Source organism: Delphinapterus leucas, chromosome 13 (genome assembly GCF_059928025.1).
Source record: "Delphinapterus leucas isolate spDelLeu-1000000601 "Yukka" chromosome 13, BTC_Dleu_Yukka2, whole genome shotgun sequence".
Lineage (NCBI taxonomy): Eukaryota > Metazoa > Chordata > Mammalia > Artiodactyla > Monodontidae > Delphinapterus > Delphinapterus leucas.
Genome location: NC_143141.1, coordinates 10,579,171 through 10,601,632, shown reverse-complemented (window position 1 = coordinate 10,601,632; position 22,462 = coordinate 10,579,171). Strand labels below are relative to the sequence as shown.

Here is a 22,462-nt window from a genome sequence, read left to right as displayed (position 1 = left end):
CCCGAGTGAGGGGTTGTCTGGACGGGAAGCAAAGTAGGATGAGTACGGCGCAGCCTCGGACAGCCCCCGCGGGGGACCTCGCGTTAGGACCCAGGGGCGGGGCTTGGGCTGGCTGCCGGTGTGGCCGGGGCTGGCTCACGGTGTTCTCTCCAGGGACCCGGCGGCACCGTCGGGATCTACAGGGCGGCGGGACCGCGAGCCGGTGATATCCTCCTCCCTCGGAACGGAGCTGATGCTGCGGACTCTTCGCAACCAGAAGTAAGAGGTACAGAGGAGCACGGAGAGGGTCTCAGTGAAGGTCCGAGGGGGGGAAATAAATAGGAGAATGAAAAAGCTATTCATACCCAACTCCAGCAAAGCTCTGGATAGTTGTTTTGGGAGAAGCATTGCGGGCAGTGAAGACAAATCCATATCCAGAGTGTCTGTTCCAGTCAGAACAAGGTGCTGTTCCTTCCATGATAGAACTGGCCCGATGTAATCAATCTGCAACCAGATAGCTGGCTAATCCTCGGGAAGTAGTGTCATATTGGGGGCTCAGTGTTGGTCTCTGCTGTTGGAATATTGGGCACTAAGCAGTGGCTGGAGCCCGACTGGCCCTGGTGAGTGGAAGTCCATGTTGCTGAGCGCAAACGTAACCTCCATCCCTAGTGCTTTGTTCTTGAGTCCATTTCTGTGGAAGGAGGCTGACTGACATTCACAGGTTGGTTATTCTGTCCACCTCATTAAAATCCTCCTCTGTGGAGGGCACCCTTTGGTAAGCATTCATATGGAACATAATTATCTTAACATTCTGTGCCAAATTAGAGAAGTCTGTCGACACACCTCTCCCCAGACTCCTTGTCATACTTCCTTGAATTTTCTAATCATACTCCTTTCAAGTACCTGACCATGCAGCCAAGCCATTAGCCACAGCGCATGAAAAAGTATAGCTCTGTGCTTCTGATCAGGCAAAATGAACGAGGTGCACTGCTCAAAGTTCTGCCCACTGAGAGGATTTCCCTTCATCACTGTCCCGCAGAGCCTTCCCAAAGTGAGATGTTGTGCAGCTGTGTCCTTTTAGGTGATGCTTGCATACCATGCAGAACCCAAGAGTTTTCCTCTTCAGGCAACTGGTCAGAGGGAGGTTACCGTGAAGCTGTAGGTAGGGGTTGGAGAGAGAAGATAATGTCGCAAGAGTAGAGGCCATGGTCATGAGGAAATCATACAATTTCTTGTGCCTCCAGGATCTGCTTGAGCCCAGCTTCATATATACCACTTCCATTTGATGATGGCGTGCTGCTGTGTGCCCAGCTTTATGGCTTGGTGGGTCAGATGGCACCCACTTCATGATGGACAGCTCAGGTCACAAGGGAACTTGCTGGCCCATGGCCAAGCAGTCAAGTTCTGGTCTGTTTGTTTTTTCTAACTTTTCATTTTGAAATAATTACAGACTTATAGGGAGCTGCAAAAATAGGACAGAAAGGTCCCATGCACCCCTCACCCAGTTTTTCCAATCGTGACATCTTATACAGTCATCTCTCAGTATCCACAGAGGATTGGCTCCAGGACCTTCCACAGATACCAAAATCCATGGGTGATCAGGTCCCATAGTTGGCCCTCTGAATTCGTAGTGTTGCATCCATGGATTTAACCAATCACATATCATGTAGTACAGCAGTATTTATGGAAAAAAAATTTGCATATAAGCAGACTCATGCAGTCCAAACCCATGTTGTTCAAGGGTCAACTGTATAACTATAATACAGTATCAAAACCATTGTACACATTGATACAATTCACAGAGTTCATTTGGATTTTATCAGTTTACATGCATTCTTGGGGGTGGTGTGTAGTTCTATACAATTTTTATCACGTGTAGATTTCTATAACCACCACAATCACGATACAGAACTATCATCACAAAGATCCCTTGTGCTTTCTCTTTAGAGTCACATTCTCCCTCTTCTGTCTTCCCCAACCATCCCTAACCCTTGGCAACCACTAGTATGTTCTCTATATCTAAAATGCTGTCATTTTGAGAATGTTATAAAAATGGAATAGAGAGATTGGCTTTTTTCACTTAGCATAATACCATTGATGTACATCCAAGTTGTTGAATGCATCAATAGTTTCTTCCTTTTGTTCCACCATTCATCATTGTAGGATAGGCAGTTTTTCTCCAATTTTTGGCTGTTCCAAACAAAGCTGCTGTGAATATTCATGTGCATTTTTTGACATTTAAAAAATTTCAAATTGTGCTAAAATACACGTAACATAAAATTTACCATCTTAACTATTTTTAAGTGTACAGTTCAGAGCATTGAGTCCATTCATATTGTTGGCAACCATCACTACCATCCATCTCCAGAACTCTTTTCATCTTGCAAAACAGAAACTCCCTATTCCTTTCTCTCGCCAGTCTCTGGCAACCACCGTTCTATTTTCTGTCTCTATGAATTTGATTAACTATCTCCTATAAGTAGAATCATACAGTGTTTGTCCTTTTGTGATTGGCTTATTTCACTTAACATAATGTCTTCAAGGTTCATCCTTGTGTAGCATGTGTCAGAATTTCCTTCCTTTTTAAAGGCTGAATAATATTCCATTGTATGTATATACTGTATTTTGTTTATCTATCCATCTGCCAATGGACAGTTGGGTTGCTTCTACCTTTTTGCTATTGTGAATAATACTGCTATGAACATGGGGTACAAATAGATTTTCAGGTCCCTGCTTTCAATACTTAGAGGTATATACCCATCATGTACATGTTTTTGTGTGGGCATAAGCTTTCATTTCTCTGGAATGAATGCCAAGAAGTGAGATTGCATGGTAAAGGTATGTTTTGTTTTCTAAGAACGGCCAAACTCTTTCATAGTGGCCGTACCATTTTATATTTCCACCAGCAATGTGTGAAGTCTACTTCCTCTGATCCTCACTAGCATTTAGAATTGTCACTTAAAAAACACTTTTTTAAGCTGTTCTAATAGCTGAGTAGTGATAAATCATCATGGTTTTAATTTACATTTCCCTAATAGGTAATGATGTTTGAATGTCTTTTCACGTGCTTGTTTGCCATCTGTATGTCCTCTTTGGTGAAGTGTTTGCTCACTCTCTAGTTGGATTGCTTGGTTTCTTTTACTATTGAGTTTTGAGAGTTCTTTGTATATTCTAGATGGGAGTACATTTCGAAATAAGTTGTCTGCAAATATTTTCTCCCAGCCTGTAGCCTGTCTTTTCATCCTCTTAATAGGCTCTTTCACCAAGCAAAAGGTTTCAGTTTTGATGAAGTCCAGTTTATCGGTTTGTTTCTTTTATGGATCATGTATGGAAATATTATTGATTTTTGTATATTGATCTGATTGTATCCAGAAACTTTGCTGAATTCATTTATTCCAATAGGTTTTTAGTGTATTTCTTAGGATTTTCTACATATCAGATCATGTCATCTGTGAAAAGAGGGAGTTTACACTGTCAGCCTGCTAATTAACATCTTATTATGTTATATTCTGTTACTCTCTCCTTCTCACATTTCTGTTCACTACTGCAGCACCCTGAACCCTGCCACACTCCTGCCGCTAACAGGAGGAGAACCTCATGATTGTCTTACCTTAGTTAGGAAACTTTCTGTACCTTGCTCAGATTTACTAGAGACTCCAATTAAGAATTCTGAGCTAATATTTTTTTGTTGATGAAGCATATCTCAAATATGAAACCAGAGGTTATCAAGAAGGATATGGTGTCACTAATTTAAGTTCTCTTTAGAATGTAGCCCTCTACCTGAGTTACAGTCAGCCCAGATGGCAGAACTTATTGCACTTACTCTATACAATTAGTCGACTGGCCAAAGACCAGAGGGTAAGCACACGCACAGATAGGAGATATGCTTGAGATCAGAACACGACTTTGAGATGCTTTGAAACAAAGAAGGTTTCCTAACCTCTCCCAGAATCCCCATCAAAAACAGACAACAAGAACTTATGGATTCACTCCTGTTTCCTAGAGAGGTGGCTATTATAAGGGCTGAGGCTCATATAAAAGAGATAATATGGAAGTGAAAGGAAATGCACTAGCAGATCATTAGGCCAAACAAGCAGCCTTAACCCAGGTGAGGTTCCTAACTAAACCCTCAAAGGATAAATCTCTGGAGGAGTTCAAAGAGGCCACTATAGACTATCAGTGTTTAGCCCCTGACTCTGAAAAAGAAGAATGTTAAAAAATGTAACCTTCACTCAGATCATCACTGGTGCTCCCAAGATGGCCACTTGGTGGTGCCGGATGATCTCAGATGATAGCTAAATTTTTCCATGAAACTGCACATCATGATACAAATTGGTTACAATCTTAAATTAACACTGGTAAATAAACTTTAAAAAGAAAACTTTTTAACAGGTTATTTTTAGGTCACGTGTCACCTATAATCATAATCTTGACAAAACTAAAGGTGGGACATGGCCTGGAACCAAAGCCTCCAAGATCCTTGGACACCTTCAGATGGATTTTATCCAGCTCTTACCCTTCATGAAATGGGAATGTGTTTTAGTTTTTAATATGTCTATTTTTATGATGGACTGAAGCATTTAGCTGCTATGAAAAGCTATAGTCCTTACTAAAAGCTGCTTGATTTTGTGTATCCAACCTATCACATCCCATTTTTTATATCAGGTGATCAAAGCACACACTTTACAGGAATCAATGACATCCTTAACTTAAAATTAGCAAAAATGTCAGAAACCTTTTAGCTCCCTGGCCAAGGGTACTCCCAGAAGCCCTTATGGCCGTATGGTTCACTCCCTTGGGGATACATCAGTTATCTAAGAACTGAACCCATTTATTTAGAGATTCCACTTCCAATAGTAGACTCTACCCTGCTGCATGCAGACATGGCAAAATATTACAAGGGATTCATGTACTCTACCCAGTCCTAACATCAGCAGGTTAAGGACATCTTCCCACAGCATCTTCCTAAATAGCCTCTTGGTGATCTTCAACCATGAGATTTTTGTCTGAGACATCAGAGAAAAATTGTTCTTGAACCTTATTGTATAGAACCTTATCGGGTACTGTTAACAAATACAGCAGTGAAACTCCAGGGGGTCCATTCTTCAATACATATTTTACAACTAAAGAAGAATTTCCGAATTGACACAACTGGAAGCCTATTCCAGTAGAGGACTTCAAACTGAGGATTCTCCCAGATGCTCTAGAAGCAGCTGGTCTTCAGAAGTATACAGCTGACCAAAGACCTTTGGAATAAACAGATGACTTCAGATGACAGATAGCTTCTGCCCAAGATGTCAGACCAAGACCTGTGTCAAAGCCCTGTTTTGCCTAACACAATACTGTATCAACTATACTTCAAAAATAGTCTTGTTTTGTTTTTCATCTGCTCGCTTATAGTTACTCTTCTCATTTCTATTGATTCCTGGTTGTCATCCACCCATAACGACCCGTTTTCTCTTTTCTTCCCTCTTCATTATAATTGTTAGGTCAGAGCGTACTCATTCTTTTTTTTTTAAAGTTTTTTATTGAATTTGTTACAATATTGCTTCTGTTTTGGTCTTTTGGCATGTGGGATCTTAGCTTCCCAACCAGGGATTGAACCCACACCCCCTGCGCTGGAAGGCAAAGTCTTAACCACTGGACCGCCAGGGAAGTCCCCAGAGCGTACTCATTCTAATGCCATTCTTAGATTATCCTAAATAGCAGCCACTACTCTAAATCTCACCAACTGCCGGATATGCCATCCATTGGCAGACCATCATGATAAATATATATGAACGGTTCTGGTCTCACCAAATGAGACTATAGAGAATTAAAGCCAGTGGTTTTTCCATTAGCACCTACAGGGACAAATGACCTTAAACAAAGCAACCTGTGACTTTGCTAGTGTCCCAGAGAAAGAGCCAGTTATCACAATCTGTTGATCAGAATCCAGGTAATTCTGAATTCGAATTCAACAACCTTCATTAGGGTAGTAGGCCAGTTACTTATCAGCTGGAAGACAGTAAAGGGATCCAAATATATAGCAGAGCTAATGTGAGGCTTTGGCTCCAATCTCATGTCACGAACAACTTTTTTCCTGGATCTCTGCGTGCCCTTACTGGATTGTACTAACTTTGTAACAAGGTCAACAGGTCTCGTTTTCCTCAGACTAAAAATTCATGCACTTTAGGAATAGCATTCCCAAACTGTCTGTATATAGAAATCCTAACTTTATACATCACCAGTGCTGGAAATTCCAACCCAGGCAAGAGCTCCAAAATGCAGCCACCCTTAATTATTCATGCACTTTGCCTTGGGGAATTGCTGACTCATTGTTTATGTGAACAATCAGAGCAGTATTTCCAATGGTGGGAGACAAAAAGACTGTAAGAGACCTATCACTCACTAACTGCCACAAGTTATGACATCACCTCTTCCCTAGATTGAAGATCTGTAGATTTGTCTCAGCTCATTGGCTCAAGTAGTTATGGGCGATTGCTTTGCACTAAACTTCTTACTGACTGATCATGGGGGCATCTATGCCATTGCTATAGTTGGCTCAATGAAACAGGCATGGTAGAACAGGCAGTACATCACCTTAAAGAAAACCCTACTTGGCTCAATGCTTCTGCACAGCTTCTCTCTCATCAGATCTGATTGCCATGATGATACAACAACAAAAAGATCAAAAAGATCTCATGATAAGTTTACTATGGAGACAACCAAACAGTCCTCCGTAAAGATCTGGCTCTCTAGCATCTCTGAATTGGTCAGCCTCTCTCAAGCAAGAAAGTGGCCAAAAGGGAGAACTGAGGGACTAAATACACCAGTGGACAATGGATACACCTTATATGACAATAGAACTCTGCCCCACACCTTTGCAGCAACCAGCCTGGAAGCCAGACCACAGCCTCTGCAGCAATCAGCTCAGAACAGCCAAATGACTGCTACTTCCCCCCTATTCTTTGCCCTCACTTCCAACTTAGAACCAACCATAGAAAACCAAATATACTGCCCAAACCAATCACATAAGATATCCTGCTCCGACTTAGCCCCCCTCCAGTTTTCCCATGCTGACAAATTCCAGTCAGGGCATACCTGAAGCTTTCACTTTTTTTCTTCTCATCGTAAAGCTTTCTTAATCCCTTCATGCCTTTGGGTCTCTGCCAGGTGCAGGTGATAGTGGCTGATCCTTTGCTATGGCAAGCTCTGAATAAACAGCCTGTTTCTTCTCATTTATTTCCACAAGTGCAAAGCCCTTCATCTTACAGAGGAGAAGACTGAGACCCAGAGAGGATCATGGATATGATCTCATTCCCAAATGGCTTTGAAGTATTGGGGTCTTCAGGCACAGATTCCTGGTCATTTGTCAATATCCATCCTCCTCTTCTTCCTTCGTAATAGAATCCCCCAATTTTCATTGGCCCCATTGCTGCCCAGGACAAAGACTTCCATTTCCAGCCTCCCTTGCCGTCAGCCATAGTCCTATGTCTAAGTTCTTGCCAGTGGTCTGCAAGCAGAAGTGGTATATTGCAATTATTTGATAAGGAATGTTTAAAGTACAGTCTTTATGTTTATGACTTATTTGAATAATAATTGAAGAAGCATTTTTACATTGATTTGAATGTGTGTTAGGAGGTAACCTCTAAATCCTTGGAACTTCCTGAGTGATAGGATATCTCTGTTATTCATAGTGACCCCCCCCAAGGACCATATCTGATACTTTATGCTAATGAAGTGACTCGTGGTTGGCCGCTAGTTTACTCAAATGAGATGACTCAAGATGGGGACTGGCCATGCCTGACAGATCAACCAAGTGATTAGAGGGTTGGGGTTTTGAGCCACATGGTATCAGCCCAACCTGGGGGTGGAGGGCACTGGAGATGGAATTCAACTGTGTGGTCAATTGATCACACCAACGTAATGAAACCCCAATAAAATTCTGGGCAGCGAAGCTCAGGTGAGTTTCCTGGCCTGGAAGCACTCTATGTATTGTTGTTACACATCAATATGCCAAATGGGTAATGTGTTCCTGCGGAAGCCTCACATTTGTGCTGTTCCCAAACCTTACCCTATGTGTCTCTTCCTTAGGCTGGTTTTGATTTGTATCCTTTTGCTATAATAAAATTATCGTAATAAATACAGCACTTTTTTGAGTTCTGAGAGTAGTTATATAGAATTACCAAGTCTGAAAGAGTAGTGGGAACTCCCAAATTTGTAGCCAGATGGTCAGAAGGGTGACCTAGGGACCCCCAATTCATGGCTGGTGTCTGAAGTGAGAGCAGTCTTGTGGGTGACTGTTTCCTTAACCTGTGAAGTTTGGCCCACCTCTGGGTAGCTGGAATGAGAAGTCATTGTAGTGCTACAAAATAAAATAGCAGTGAATTTTCATATACGCATACAACAACCCCAAAAGATGGCACAATGCTAATCTATATTTGAAATTGAAAAATACTTACAGGAACAATGTAGTATTTTTCTAAGAAAATATTTGATTGGTAGTGTTCTAGAAGGAAAGATTTTCATCTAGTAGAAACTGTGCAGTCAGAGCACTGAGAAAACTTGGGCAATACAAGTTGTTTTTCAAATTAATACGTGGTTAGTGAGGACTTACTGGGTGCTCACTTCTGAGAGGAAGTATGAGAAATGACCTGGAGCAGCTGATAATCTGGTTCAGGAGACAAGAAAGTGGCAAGATGATAAACAACCCGTGACTTAACTAGATCAAGACAGTGATAAGAACTATCCCTATCTATATGTTCATTTGTAAATACTTATGGATACAACAAATGCTTTTACAATTGCAAATGAATAAGACCTGACTTCTCATCAGTGTTCAAGAGAATTATTCCCCAAGGAGTGGACCTTTGAACAGGGTTCTGACTGATTATTAGGCTTTAGACAGTGGAGGGGGCATTCCAGGCTGGTGGAACGGCCCAGGCTGGGAAGTGCAGAGGCATGTCTTAAATATATATGGCAGGCTGGGAAGTGCAGAGGCATGTCTTAAATATATATGGCAGGCTGGGAGGTGCAGAGGCATGTCTTAAATATATATGGCAGGCAAGCTAGTTTTTCTGAAATAGAGGTTCTTGTCAGGAGCAGCAGGAGATTAGGGCAGACTGAAGAGGGCAATAAATGCTAAACTGAGAGGTGAGCATTTATCCTGTAGGCAGTACAAAGGCTTTCAGGGGTGCGAATGGGTGCACACTGATGAGAATGTTTAACGTGGCCAAGATACAAAAGAGGAAGGGACAGATGTTAGGCAAAGACCAGCTACAAAATTGTTGCAGGTATCCAGGTATATAAAGTGACCTGGGCGGGGTTAGAGAAGGGCACTGGAGGGAAAGAATGTGTGATAGAGCAAACTAAGCTGTTACTAATATAAAATATTTGCTATTTCTGCTTGTGAACTTTGAATCTCTGGGAAGAATTTCCCATGATTTTCAGGCTCCTAGGCTGGCATCATGATCTTAGCTGTCCAGATGCCTCCTGTGCCTTCTACCTGCCTACTCCCCTCTGCCAACCTCTTGTACCCCTAGATCCTGCTTGTCTGCATGGCCCCACTTTGAGCTGGTTCCCTGAATTCTGGGCTCAGCTAACTCATCTGGACTTTAAATGTTTGAACGACTGTCCTTAGTGCAAGCTAATTCCTTTAGCCAAGACTCCTCTGGCCTATGACAGCTCTTGGTCTTGGCTTCTCCACATAGGTTGCAGAGACAACATGATATGAACTTGAGACCCAGTAAGCTTAGGAAAAACCATTACAGAAAATAGAAAGTGATAGCAAAGACACACAGATGGCTTGAAGTAACAGACGAGATAGGAAAATTGGTTTAGCAATAGTTGGTATGTCTGTATATTTGATTTTTGAAAAACAGTTGAGGTATAATTTACATACCATAAAATTTAATTTTATTTGCACATTTCAGTGAATTTTAGTAATTTACCAAGTTGTTCAGCCATCGCCATAATCCAGTTTTAGGACAGCCCCACCACCCCAGTGAGATTCCTTGAAATATTTGCAGTCACTCCCAGTTGCCACTCCCAGCCCCAGGCAATCACTGATCTACTTTGTCTCTGAAGATTTGCCTTTTCTGGCCATTTCATATAAAGGGAACCATACAATATGTGGTCCCTGGCATCTGGCTACTCTCACTTAGGATAATGTTTTTGAGGTTTTGATTTTTAAAATACCCATATTTTAATTGATGTTTAAAATTTTTTTATTTCAAAAATCCCAAATCTAGTAGCATAAAGATCTATTAAAATTGCTTTTTGCTCGCAAAAACTATAATAAGAGTACTCTACTGCCTCATAAAAGTAACATTACAGAGAAACAAGTGCATGGAGCTTTTGTGTAGAGAAGGCCTTCACTCTCTCAATCCCCAAACTATAGCTGTAAACCAGAAGGAAAGAAGTCCAGCAGTTAGGTGTATAGACCAGGGCATGGCACTCTCTGAACCTCAGATTCCTTAGCTGTAAAATATGGCTGGGCTAGGTCACTGTTGCCTCCACCTTCCTCAGCCTTCACTCTCTTCACCCACACAGCACCCCCTCTCCCATCAGTAACAGGATGGGGAGACAACACAAGTGGTTATAAAAACAACCCCCAGCAGGTAGGAAATCACCAGACTAGGTGGTCTCTTAGCTTCCTTTCAGCTCTAGATTTATGAATCAACTTTCCTCACATTCATTAAGCTCCCAGGGTTTCCCTTTTGGGTAAAGCCTTAATGTATGCTGAGGGTTTTGGATTTGGAAAGGCTTTAGTTAGAGAACACACATTATTACTAGTGGAGTTCATATAAAGGGAACTATACAATATGTGTAGTTCTGGCTTCTGGCTAGTGGGCTTTCCCAGTTTCACTAAATTCAGAGAGTCACTCTAGTACGAATTCTCTGATGGGCAAAAAGGGCAGAACATCCACCAAAGCCTTTCCCACATGCTTTACATCCCCAGGGTTTCTAACCAGTGGGGTGAGCTTGCTGATGTTTATAAGGGGAAGAGGTTTGGCTGAAGGCTCTCCCACGTTCACCATGTCCACAGGGTTTTTCTCAAGAACGAATTCTCTGATGCTTAATAAGGGATGTGCTGTGATTGAAGGCCTTCCCACATTTACTGCTTTCTCAGCGATTCTCTTTAGTATGTATTCCTGCTGCTTAGTAAGGCAAGAAGAGAAGTATTACTGACAGCTTTTACTGTACTTGAGGAGTTTCTCTCCAGTATGGTTATCTGGTTTGTTTGTGTTTTTTTTGGAATAATATGTGACTGAAGGCTGTGCTATACTCATTACACAGATAAGGCTTCTCCCCAGTATAAATTGTCTGATGTTGAATAATGTGTGTCCACTAACTAAAGCCTTTCCAAATCCATTATGTTCACATAGTTTACTAGTTTGAATTCTCTGGTGTTTGATAAGGGAGGAGTTGTGACAAAAGCCCACTCCCTCTCTTGATATTAGCAGAGCTTCAGTTTAGTATGTCCTGTCTGATGTTTAACAAGACAGGTCCTCCGACCAGAAGCCTTCCCACATACATTACACTCATATAAAATATATATATATATATATATATATATATACATACACACACACACACATATATGTATATTCTCTGAGGTTTAGTGGTGTGTGTACTCCAGCTGAAAGCCTTCCCACATTGTCTGAATTCATAGGGTTTTTTCCCCAGCATGACTTTTCTGATGTTTAATAAGGGATGCAGTGTGAGCAAAGGCTCTTCCACATTCGTTACATTTGTAGGGTTTCTCTCCGGTGTGAAATCTATAATGTTGAGTGAGAGAGGAACTCTGGCTGAAGGCTCTCCCACATCTATTACATTTGTAGGGTTTCTCTCCTGTATGAAATCTGTAATGTACAATGAGAGAGGAACTCTGGCTGAAGGTTCTCCCACATTCTCTGCATTCATAGGGCTTTTCTCCAGTGTGAGTTCTCTGGTGTTTAATAAGGGATGAAGTATGACCAAAGGCCCTTCCACATTCATTACATTTGTAGGGTTTCTCTCCAGTATGAAATCTATAATGTAGAACAAGAGATGAACTCTGGCTAAAGGCTCTCCCACATGCGCTGCATTCATAGGGCTTTTCTCCAGTATGAGTTCTCTGATGTTTAATAAGGGATGAAATATGACCAAAGGCTCTTCCACATTCACTGCACTCATAGGGCTTTTCTCCAGTGTGACATCTCTGATGGCGCCTAAGTTCTGACTGGAAATGGAAAAACTTCCCACATTCATTGCATTTACAAGATCTCTTCCCTGGATGGGTTCTCTGAGAGTTATTTCTCCCTGAAGTCTCTCTGAAATCTGTATCACATTTATAGTATCCTTCTCCCATGAGCACACTGTGTTGGTTAACAGGGACTGATCTTAAACCCAAACTTGTCCCAAATTCACTCCACTCATGATCTGTCCTAAGGGTGGTAGTATATTTGTGAGTGAGTGACATTTCTGTCAGATGTCTCTCCTGCTTTTTTGGATGCATCTCTAACTGGTCATCACAACCACAAGTTGCTTTCAGTTTGGAGGACCAGAGTTCATCTCTAATGTCTTTTTCCACTGATGCTATCTGGAATAATTCTTCTTTGGAAATTCCCTGACTTAGCATTGATTCCTTGGCTTGATGCCTTCTCTCCCAGTCTGGGGAAAAAAAAAAAGACAGTCTGTTATTACCTGTTCTATGTGCCAAGAGGAAGTAAAGTCCTATAATAGATGTAAGATAATTAACCTTTAAAATAATATCTAGGGACTTCTCTGGTGGCACAGTGGTTAAGAATCCGCCTGCCAATGCAGCAGACACGGGTTAGATCCCTGGTCCGGGAAGATCCCACATGCCATGGAGCAAATAAGCCTGTGCGCCACAACTACTGAGCCTGTGTCCTAGAGCCCACGAGCCACAACTACTGAGCCCACGTGCTACAACCACTGAAGCCCACATGCCTAGAGCCCATGCTCCACAACAAGAGAGGCCACCGCAATGAGAAGCCTGTACACCACAACAAAGAGTAGCCCCCGCTCACCACAAGTAGAGAAAGCCCGCACACAGCAACAAAGACCCAATGCAGCCGAAAATAAAATTTTTAAAAAAATTTTAATAAATAAAATAATATCTAAAAGAGGTGTACAGTTTCTTCCAAGAATGGTATATGTCTGAACAAAGTTTTGGAGGTGTCAAGAATAAGATACACAGGTGACTGGAGATTAGGAAAACCTGAGAGAACAGTGTTTGGACTCCAGGACATAAGATAAGTCCAAAGATTGTAAAGATGAGAGGAGGGTTAGGAAGATGCCCTCCACAAAATCTTCCCTCAGTCCACACCACACGTTATTATGTATTATATAATATACATATACCATGTATTATATTACTGTATGTAATTGTGGTGGGCAGAATAATTATCCCCCAAAGATTTCCATGCTCTAATCCCAGGAACATATGTTACTTTACATGGCAAAAGGGACTTTGCACATGTGATTAAGGGCACAGACCTTGAGATGGGGAGATTATCCTGAATCATTCAGGTGGGCCCAATCTAATCACAAGAGTTCCCAAAATCAGAGAACATTTCCTGGCTGAGTCAGAGAGATGTGGTGTGAGAAGGACTCAATCCACCATTTCTGGCTTTGAAGGTGGAGGAAGGGCCCCAGGGGCCAAGGAATGTAGCAGTCTCTAGAAGCTAGGAACGCCCCTCAGCTTACAGCCAGTAAGACAACGAGGAGCTCAGTTTTACAACTACAAGGAATTGGTACTGCCAACAACCCAAAGGGACAGGAAACAGATTCTTCCCTAGACACTCCAGAAAGGAACTCGGCCCTGCTGATACCTTGGTTGTAACACTGTGAGACCCATGCTTGATTCTGACCTATGAACTGTGAGATAATAAACATGTTGCTTAAAGCCGCTAAGTTTGTGACAGTTTGTTTCAGCAACAACAGAAAGCTAATACAATAACAGTGACCCTTCTGAAGAGTAAAATGACTGGCAATGCCTAACCAGGGCTCCCAGAGGCCAGATTCTGAGCCAGTAGGTCTTGTGTGGCTCCTGGGGATAGGAATGTTTATCAAGCTCCCCGAGAGATTCTGAAACACAGCCATGTTTGCAGAACATTGTAAACAGACATATTGATGATGAGACTAGATCCAGACGTCAGACCCTTGCCCGCATTCTGGAAGGAAACAAGATCAAGAGAGTACAAAATACAGAGGAGATCAGCATTTTCCCTCTCTCTCCTCTCTTCTAGGTTCCCATGACGAGGCCCAGCCTGTGCTGTCAGGATTTGAGCCCTGCTTTCAGGAGCGTTAGCTCTGGCCTGAGGCTGATTCTGCCTCAGAGATGGACACTGACACAGACTGTCATCTCCAGTATGCTTGGGCTACACACGGGAGTCAGGAGAGCTTTGTGTCCAGAATTCTACCCCAAGGGGTGGAGCCTACGGGGTACTCTCAAATCACCTAGGAATAAACAGTTTCAAAGAGGTTCCATCAACAGCTAGTAAGGAGTAGTCTTTGTTCCTGGAATCACCTCTGTTGCAGCTTAGCTTAACCAAGCTTGAAGTGTCCTCACTTTGATCTTCCTGATCAGGATGTCCTTGCCAGTAACGCCTTTAATTTCTGGGCTACTTAACTGTTCATTCTGGTCCCTTGCTAACTCTCTTAGCCCTGCTGATACAGGATTGCTGGGCACTTACATCTGTTGATCCTTAGATTCCATCTAATACTGACCGTGTGACATCTAGTGACGATGCACAGCCCCAAGAACCCTGAAGGGTGGGCAGAGATAGGTAACAAGGGAAATATAAACACTAGAGAAGAAAATGAACATCTCTTCTTTTCCCACCAGAAAAACATTACAAAAGCCTACAAGTATTCAAAATACTGGTGTTGAGGGTTCCTGGCAAGTGACCTCACCTTTTCAAAGAAAAGCCCCCTGACCAAGGGCTCAGGGGAACTTCCCACTCTCGCTTGGGCCTTATTATCTGCTTTGGTCCAACTCACTCACCTGCGGGGGCACCTGTTGAGATTTCTCTCTCCAAAATACAGGGCTCTTCCCCTTCCTCCAACTGGCAGATCACATACGGTTTGGACATTGGAAACCCTGGTGAAAAGGAAAAGGATCATGACTGTGTATGTCAGAGGTCAAGGCTTGTAGACAGCCTCCAAAGAATAAGCATTGTGAAGTATCAGGAGCAGAGTCATGAAACTTCTTATTCTGAGTTCATATGGAGTGGGACTTTTCCTAGGAACAAGGAATAGAAATACTGTATCTCTGGGCGCCAAAGAGAATGTAAATGTCTAATTCCAGAATCCCAGGGCAAAAATCAGCCAACAGGCCCAGACACCCCTAGCTTTTAAACACCAAGGAAATAAAGATGGCATGATGGGCAGGCTTTGGGCTTTGGAGGAGCTGAGCTCACCCAGGGAGGCCAGGTTCTTGAAATTCTCTAGCATCACTTCCCGGTACACGTCCTTCTGAGTAGGGTCCAGCTGCCCCCACTCCCACCGGGTGAATTCCACAGCCACATCCTCAAATGTCATCAGGTCCTGAAACACAGAAGACACTCTTGCACCCTCGGGAGCACACTCATGACCCTGGGGAGGAGAGTAGACTGGTGTCTGAGTAGAACCTCAGGATGTACGGGAAGGGATTCCGAGAGTTCCTAGCGATCGCAATGCCCCTGTTCTGGGTTTTATCATCTCAAAAATATTTTAAGCTGCTCCAGGGATTGTGTCATCCTTACTACTTGGCATCCCACCCAGTGCCCACATATGTCAACATCAAGCTGCTTAGAAATGTAATCGGGGTCTCAGGAGAATCAGGCCTACAGAGACACTCTGCTTATATGGGAGAGAGAAATACAATCCATTTCCTCAGTTTTCCAAAGGTTTCACTCTCAATTTAGTGACATTTAAATAGAATCAATTAGAAGTAACAAACTCATATACTCTGCATTCTGAAATGCAATGGTTTCAGTAGTTTTCTAATTAAGTATTTTTGAAACTTGTGACCTAGGATTTCAATGACAACTGTTGCTAAGGCCAAATAAAATCATTTGGGGCTTAGAATAACTTATCCCCAAAACAGCCTGCCAGCACGCAGTTCACTGAAAGTATATCAAGTGGCCTTATAGTGAATCAGTTAAGACTTCTGCGAGTTTGATTAACATAAATCCTCTCCCCCAAAGCCTAATCATTTTTCAGTTCCCGAATGTGCAAAGTTGAGAGTGAGACCCTGGATCTCAGGTCCCCACAAGGTACAACCATTCTGTGGGTCCCAACCAGAACTATCCTGTCACTCTCTATAACAGCAACACTCTCATTTGACTTACATTGTACAATAATCCATAAACTATGAACTATAAAGCAGATAAGTGAAGGTAGTACTGTTACTTTCCCCCAAAAACGTTTAAAAGTCAAATCCCATTTAGATACTAAGGTTTCCATAGAATAAGGCAAAGTAACAATTTTATATTAAGTTAAAGGCAGTCCAGAATAATCAAATGTGGAAAACTCACTACTTTAGTAACCTCTTGTGATCGATTATTATATTATTTATTATAATTATATTATTATATTATTTGTTCAAAATATTCATTGGCCCTCCCTACAAAATTGATGGTCCTAACCCACTGTCTCACGTGTGGCCAAATACTCTGCTTTCACAGATGGAATGTGAAGGAAGTGACAGGAGCTTCTTAATGAGCAAAAGCCTTCAGGGTCAGTGGAGGTTCTGCAATTGCTTCTTTTTCCTCTGCTTTGAGAACAGCAAACGATCCCAGAGTGAAGATGTGGGGCAAAACCACAGCTTGTGTGTAATGTGGACAAGAAATAAACCATTGCTGGTGTAAGTCTCTCAGGGTTTGCTGTTGTTATCACAGCATAACTAGCCTAAATTGACTCATTAAAAAAGCTGGTACTCCAAGTAGGGTTCTGCCATGACAAAAAGCCGAAAATACGTGACACTGTCTTCAGGGCCAGGCAGTGAGGAAACTTATTGGCAAGATGGCAACCCATGTAATTTGGTGGTGAGCTGTGGGGTAAAGCTGTTGCTGCTGTAACTTGAAAGACGAACAATGCAAGCATGAGCTTGTGATGTTATGAAAAGAGGAGGGAAACATAATATCAGTAGTATGAGTTGGTTGTCATTGGCACTGTCATTTGACAGTATTACAGGAAAACAAAAAAAAATGAGCTCAAGAGTTTGCTGATTTGCAAAATAAAAATGGAAGGCCAAAGAAAGTGTCCAGAAACTCCAGGACTTGCAGGGTTGGAGATTTAACCAATTCTCATTTCCAGCTGGTCAAAGACAAAATAAATATGACTTTTGCATGACAAAGGCTGATTAAAACTCAGCCTAATGGCAAGGACCAAATCATGGGTGTGATTGTCAAACCTTTTGTTTAAACCTCTTATTAATTTCAGATGGCTCCCAGTAAATCCTTTCAGTGGGACCAATCTGTTCAGAGTGACTAAAAGTATGGTTTTCCCAAGGAAACCCCAAAAGCTCCACAATTAAGTCTAAAGAGAGGGGCATATTTCAACAAGAACTGTGGGAAAAAGCTATTGACACAGGGAGCTAATGGAAGGAAGTAACACAAAAAGCTGGTCGAGTTTTTGAGAGTTACACTGAATGTTCATGATTTGAAACAATCCTTGGGCCATCAACCTACCCAGGCAGAATGAAAAAGCTGCTTAGCCCTCAAAAGAGTTTATTCTCCAACATCATCTTCATATGTGACCAAGGGGGATACTGCAAAAGGAAGGAACTTCTGGAGGGCAGAGCTAAGAGCCAGGGAGAACACTGGACTGGGGAGCTGTACCCAGGGAGCAGAGCCACTGCATATAACCAAAAGACTTCCCCACTCCCGAGGCCAAGGTCCTCACCAAGTCTGCCCAGTGGAATTTTTTCTTTTAAGAGATCTTTATTGGAGTATAACGGCTTCACAGTTCTGGGTTAGTTGCTGTTGCACAACAAAGCAAATCAGCCATATGCATACTCTGCCCGGTGGAATTTCCTAACTGTTACAGACCAGGGACTGCTGGGCTCCTCCCATGGTTCCCCTTTCTGAACAGGGGTGTTTACTGTGGTTATCCCGCCCCATTGTTCCACTGTATGTGGGATATATGGATTCTTTTTTCATAGATCTCCATATCCAGAGGAGAAATATCCAGACCTGATGTCCAAAATATCACACCATCCAGGACTTCAGTCCTGATGCTCTGACTGGATGGGGCTTTTGGATTATATCTCCCCTGGGGAGAGATTTTGTGTGCAGGAGGGAGGGAAGTGAACATCTGTGAGCAAGAGAACAGACAGTGTAATTGTTTGTTCAGAATGTTTACTGCCCCTCCCTCTGGGCCCCTTACTATGAGAGGCTTATACTTCCCACCTCACGGACATTAGGCATGGCCACGTGACCTGCTCTGGCCAATGGGTTGTGAGCAGAAGCAGCACATGCCAGTTCTCAGCAGAAGCCTGGAGAGCCGTCTCCTGAGCCTCACACTGCACCTTCCCCCAGCCACGAGAACGGCACACCCCAGAGGAGGGCAGATCCTTCAGCCTGAATCCCAGAGTAAAGAGGGTATGGATGGAGCAGAGTCACGGCGAGCCCCCTAATGACAGGTAACGTATAGAAGAAACACACTTCGTTACCGTGAGCCAGTGAGAGCTGGGGGCTGTGGCTACCACAGCATAACTAGATGAAGCTCTCTGATATACCTCTGAATGCTGTACATCAAGGCCAAAGAGGTTTAAGCTCTTTATTACTCTACTAATTACTTGAGACGATTCCTTATTGGTGAGGGTTTCCCCTACTGACTAGAAAACTAATTATGAATGTCTATTATCAAGCCAGAATCCCACTAAACCACCATCTTGGATGCTAGGAAACGATGCAGGCTGGCGTTCACGGCCCTCCACTTGGTTCTCCCTCCACATCCAGCCTCCTACAGCCAAACCTGAATCCACCTCTACAGTCAGTCACCATTAACCCCGGCATCCCCATCGCAACTGAAGCTGACAAGGACTAGGCAACTCCATGTGCCAGAAGACTCCAAGAGCTACATGAGGTGGATGTGTTACTGAGTGGTTGAGTCTGAAGCCAGACAACCCAGATCTGAAACTGGCTCCCCCCCCTTCATTAGCTAGATAACCAGGACCACGTTACTTTCTCTCTCTGTGCCTTGGTTTCCTCAGGTTACCTCTCTGTGCCTCAGTTGCCATTCTTCAAAATGGGACTGTTTTAAAGATGAAATTAATTACTATAAATAAATTGTGTAGAATAGTTCCTGATACCTATTTGGTTTTCAGCAAATAATAGCTTTTATTATTTTCATCGTTATCATCCACATGATTATCATCCTCATTTTACAGTTGGCAAAACCAGGGCATTGAGAGTTTAGGTGATTCATCCAAGGTCACGCAGCCAGAAGCAGGGAAGTTAAGTGTGTTTCCACACTAACCCGGGAAGATAACATGTGCACGGGGGCCCAGCCTCAAATGACCTCCTCACCTGTCCGAACCCTCAGAACCTCCTTGTCCCCACTTCTCCATGCACCTTCCCCAACCTCTCCAGCACAGGCTGGTTCTCCTTTTCCCAAACTCTGATGGAAAGGCCTGTCTATGCCATTCCATCTGCCATCAAACCACACACATCCTTACTGTGATTGGGGCTGCATCCCGGGTGCGAGAGTCCTCCCCTCCGTGGCTGTGACATCTCCTTCAGGGCCAGGGTGCTCTCACATTACTTGGTACTCACCACAGTGCCCGTTACAGAAATAAACCAAAGGATCTGAGTGAGTGCACACTGAGCAGAGAGGAGAGGGCCCTGGACAAGGGGCAAGGAGGCCAGCAAAAGCCTTGATGGGCTCGGCCTCCTGCAGAGCAGGAATTGGGGTCAGTTCCCTTTGGCAAACCAGGAAGCTCCAGAGAAAAGGAGGCAAAACTAGCCATAGTTCAGGCAATTGAGGAAAAATCAAGAGAAGCCCAACTCACCTGGGGCCTGGCTTTCAGGAATAAGCTGGCTGTTCCCTTTTCTCCTGGGCATCTCTCTGGAGGAAGAGCAGGGTCCTGAGAAGGGAGAACTAGGAAGGTAAAAGGAGCCATAAGGAAGGCTAACCCTCATGAGATTTACAGCTCCCAGACTCCCCAAGTCAGTGTGTCGCTTCCATGGTTCTGGGGACAAGGCTGGGCCAAAGGGAGCTGACGGACGGGCTAGAGGCTGCCCTTGTACACAGCTGCGTGAGGTCCCCACCTGTCCATAGGCCACAGCAAGCTGTAGGTAGCTGAAGTGTGACCACAGTCTGGCCACTCTATCGGAGAGTTATTTACTGGGCCTCCAATAATGCAGGTCATTTACTAGGCCTTTTGAAAATATAAACGTGAATAAGAACTTCAAGGAATTTTAATGTAACCTGAGGATATAAGACAGGTTAACAATACAAAACAAGGCCTAGGATGAGGCCACATAGGGATATAGGACTTTGGGGAAGAAGTTACACCTCTCCCCTTATCCCTGGGAAGCAATGCAGAGGCCAGCTCTTCCTGAGAAGCTGTCCTCTATGTTCTTAAGCACCGTTAGGTCTCTAGAGTGTATTTTGAGAGCCCCTCTATTATAGGCCTTTGTATCATACTCTTTTTAAAGTCTTCAAACAAAAAACTAACCCCAACCATGCCAGAGAAGTGGCTACGGCCACCACCAACAAACGCAGGGAGGTAGGCAGGCAGCGTGGTATAGCACAGGTCAGCACTTTTCAAACTTTAATGTGCATATGCATTCCTGAGGATCTTGCTAAACAGACTGGGTCAGGGGATGTGGGGTAGGGCGTGAGAGTCTGCATTTCTAGAGAGCTTGCAGGGGAAGCCTGTGCTGCTGGTCTACAGACCACAAAGCATATAGGAAAAAAGAGGGGGTGAGAGTCCCAGAGATTTAGCCCAGTTCTGTCATTGGCCAGTTTTATGACCCTGAGCATGTGCACTGAAGAACTAAAATGCCCACCCGGGACTTCCCTGGTGGCGCAGTGGTTAAGAACCCACCTGGCAATGCAGGGGACACGGGTTTGAGCCCTGGTCTGGGAAGATCCCACATGCCGCAGAGCAACTAAGCCTGTGCGCCACAACTACTGAGCCTGTGAGCCACAACTACTGAGACCACGCACCTAGAGCCCGTGCTCCGCAACGAAAAGCCACCGCAGTGAGAAGCCCGTGCACCACAACAAAGAGTAGCCCCTGCTCGCCGCAACTAGAGAAAGCCCGCGTGCAGCAACGAAGACCCAACGCAGCAAAAATAAAATGCCCACTTGGTGAAGGGCGGGAGATTCTAAACTAAGAAAGGAATGGCTTAAAATCTCCTGGGTCACCTGGATTGCGCTCTCCCCAACACTGGGGCAGACGGTGGTCACAGGAGGTGCCCACCGTGTACACTGCTGACCTTGTACCCAGCTGCTCCGGAAGAACATTATTACTTAAGGAAGTAATAAAGGAAGTGGGTGGCAAGGCTCCAAATGGCCCCACTGTCCTCTGATCCCTGGCCAAGGGCCACTCCCTCACAGGTTTATTGCCGTCTCCCTGCCACAGCAGGAAGAGATCCCCTCCTGCTCTCCCCTCTGTCCTCTGGCCTTTGGGATAAGTCTCCCATGGCCATGCCCTCCATGGTCTCTGGATGCTGGGACTTCACGCTCATTAGCCTGGAAGGCACCGCCACAGGGAAGGCGGTTGCAGGCTCTGCCTCTCCAGTGGGATTCCCCGGCCCCTTTCCTAGGGCCCTCCTCCTCGACCCAGCACTAACCCCCCCAGGAGGGGTCTGGCCCGCGGCACCCTCGAGAGCCAAACCTGATGCTGTGGAGTCCATAGCTGGTGCTAAGGGACGATGTCCTTTCACTAGGTCCAAATCTCTGTCCTCCGGCCGGGTCCCTGCGGTCCTCCCGGGGTTCAGGGAGCGGGGAGCAAGCTGGGTGACACCAGGCATTCCTACTCCGGCAGCGACGCCCAGCCAACCCGCAGCGCCCAGAGCAGGGCTATCAAACCCGGGTCCACTTCCCAGCGGCGCGCAGCATGGCTGCGGGGGCGATGCTCTTCTCCCGCTCCCACTCCCAGACCCCTCACGCGCCCGGCCTCCGCCCACGGGCTCCGCTCCGCCACTCTCCTCCTAGGGACCAGGCTCTGGAACCCAGCTCTCACGCAGAGCACCAGGAAAAACGGCCCCAGCCACACCTGTGACCTCGGTGCCCGCTCCTCCACTGCCCGGAGGCAGCAGGGATTCTGGGGAGAGCCTCACAGGGAAACGACCGGCCCCGCAACTCTGCGCCCAGCTCCAGGCCTCCTCAGCCCCTCGCAGGCGGGCAGAAGAAGGGACACTCCCCACTGTGTCACGGGCTCGGGGCCCGGTGCCCAGGTCAGTCCTGCGCGCCAGGAGTAGCTAAACCCACAAAGACCCAAGGGACGCCCGGGTTCCAGCCCCAGCCCCGCCTCCCGGGAGCCGTCCTGAGCCTG

General features: G+C 44.6%; 1 protein-coding gene across 3 annotated transcripts; it reads right to left on the bottom strand.

Annotated features, from left to right (window-relative positions):
- Positions 1-75: 75 nt before the first annotated feature.
- On the bottom strand, positions 76-22,422 carry ZNF514 (zinc finger protein 514). 3 transcript variants are annotated; one of them, XR_016395346.1, is made up of 6 exons: positions 21,803-22,422; positions 19,967-20,055; positions 15,390-15,516; positions 14,975-15,070; positions 8,148-12,615; positions 76-7,474 (listed from the first exon to the last, which is right to left on the bottom strand). XR_016395346.1 is itself a non-coding variant. In XM_022599047.3 (5 exons), exons 1-5 carry the CDS (start codon positions 21,936-21,938, stop codon positions 14,110-14,112), a joined length of 480 nt encoding a protein of 159 aa, XP_022454755.2. In that variant the 5' UTR covers positions 21,939-22,422; the 3' UTR covers positions 12,499-14,109. The 3 variants fall into 3 exon arrangements, 1 of the variants encoding a protein (XP_022454755.2); XR_016395347.1 differs by having other exon boundaries at positions 19,967-20,041; positions 21,803-21,916; XM_022599047.3 differs by lacking the exon at positions 76-7,474 and having other exon boundaries at positions 12,499-14,141.
- Positions 22,423-22,462: the final 40 nt, after the last annotated feature.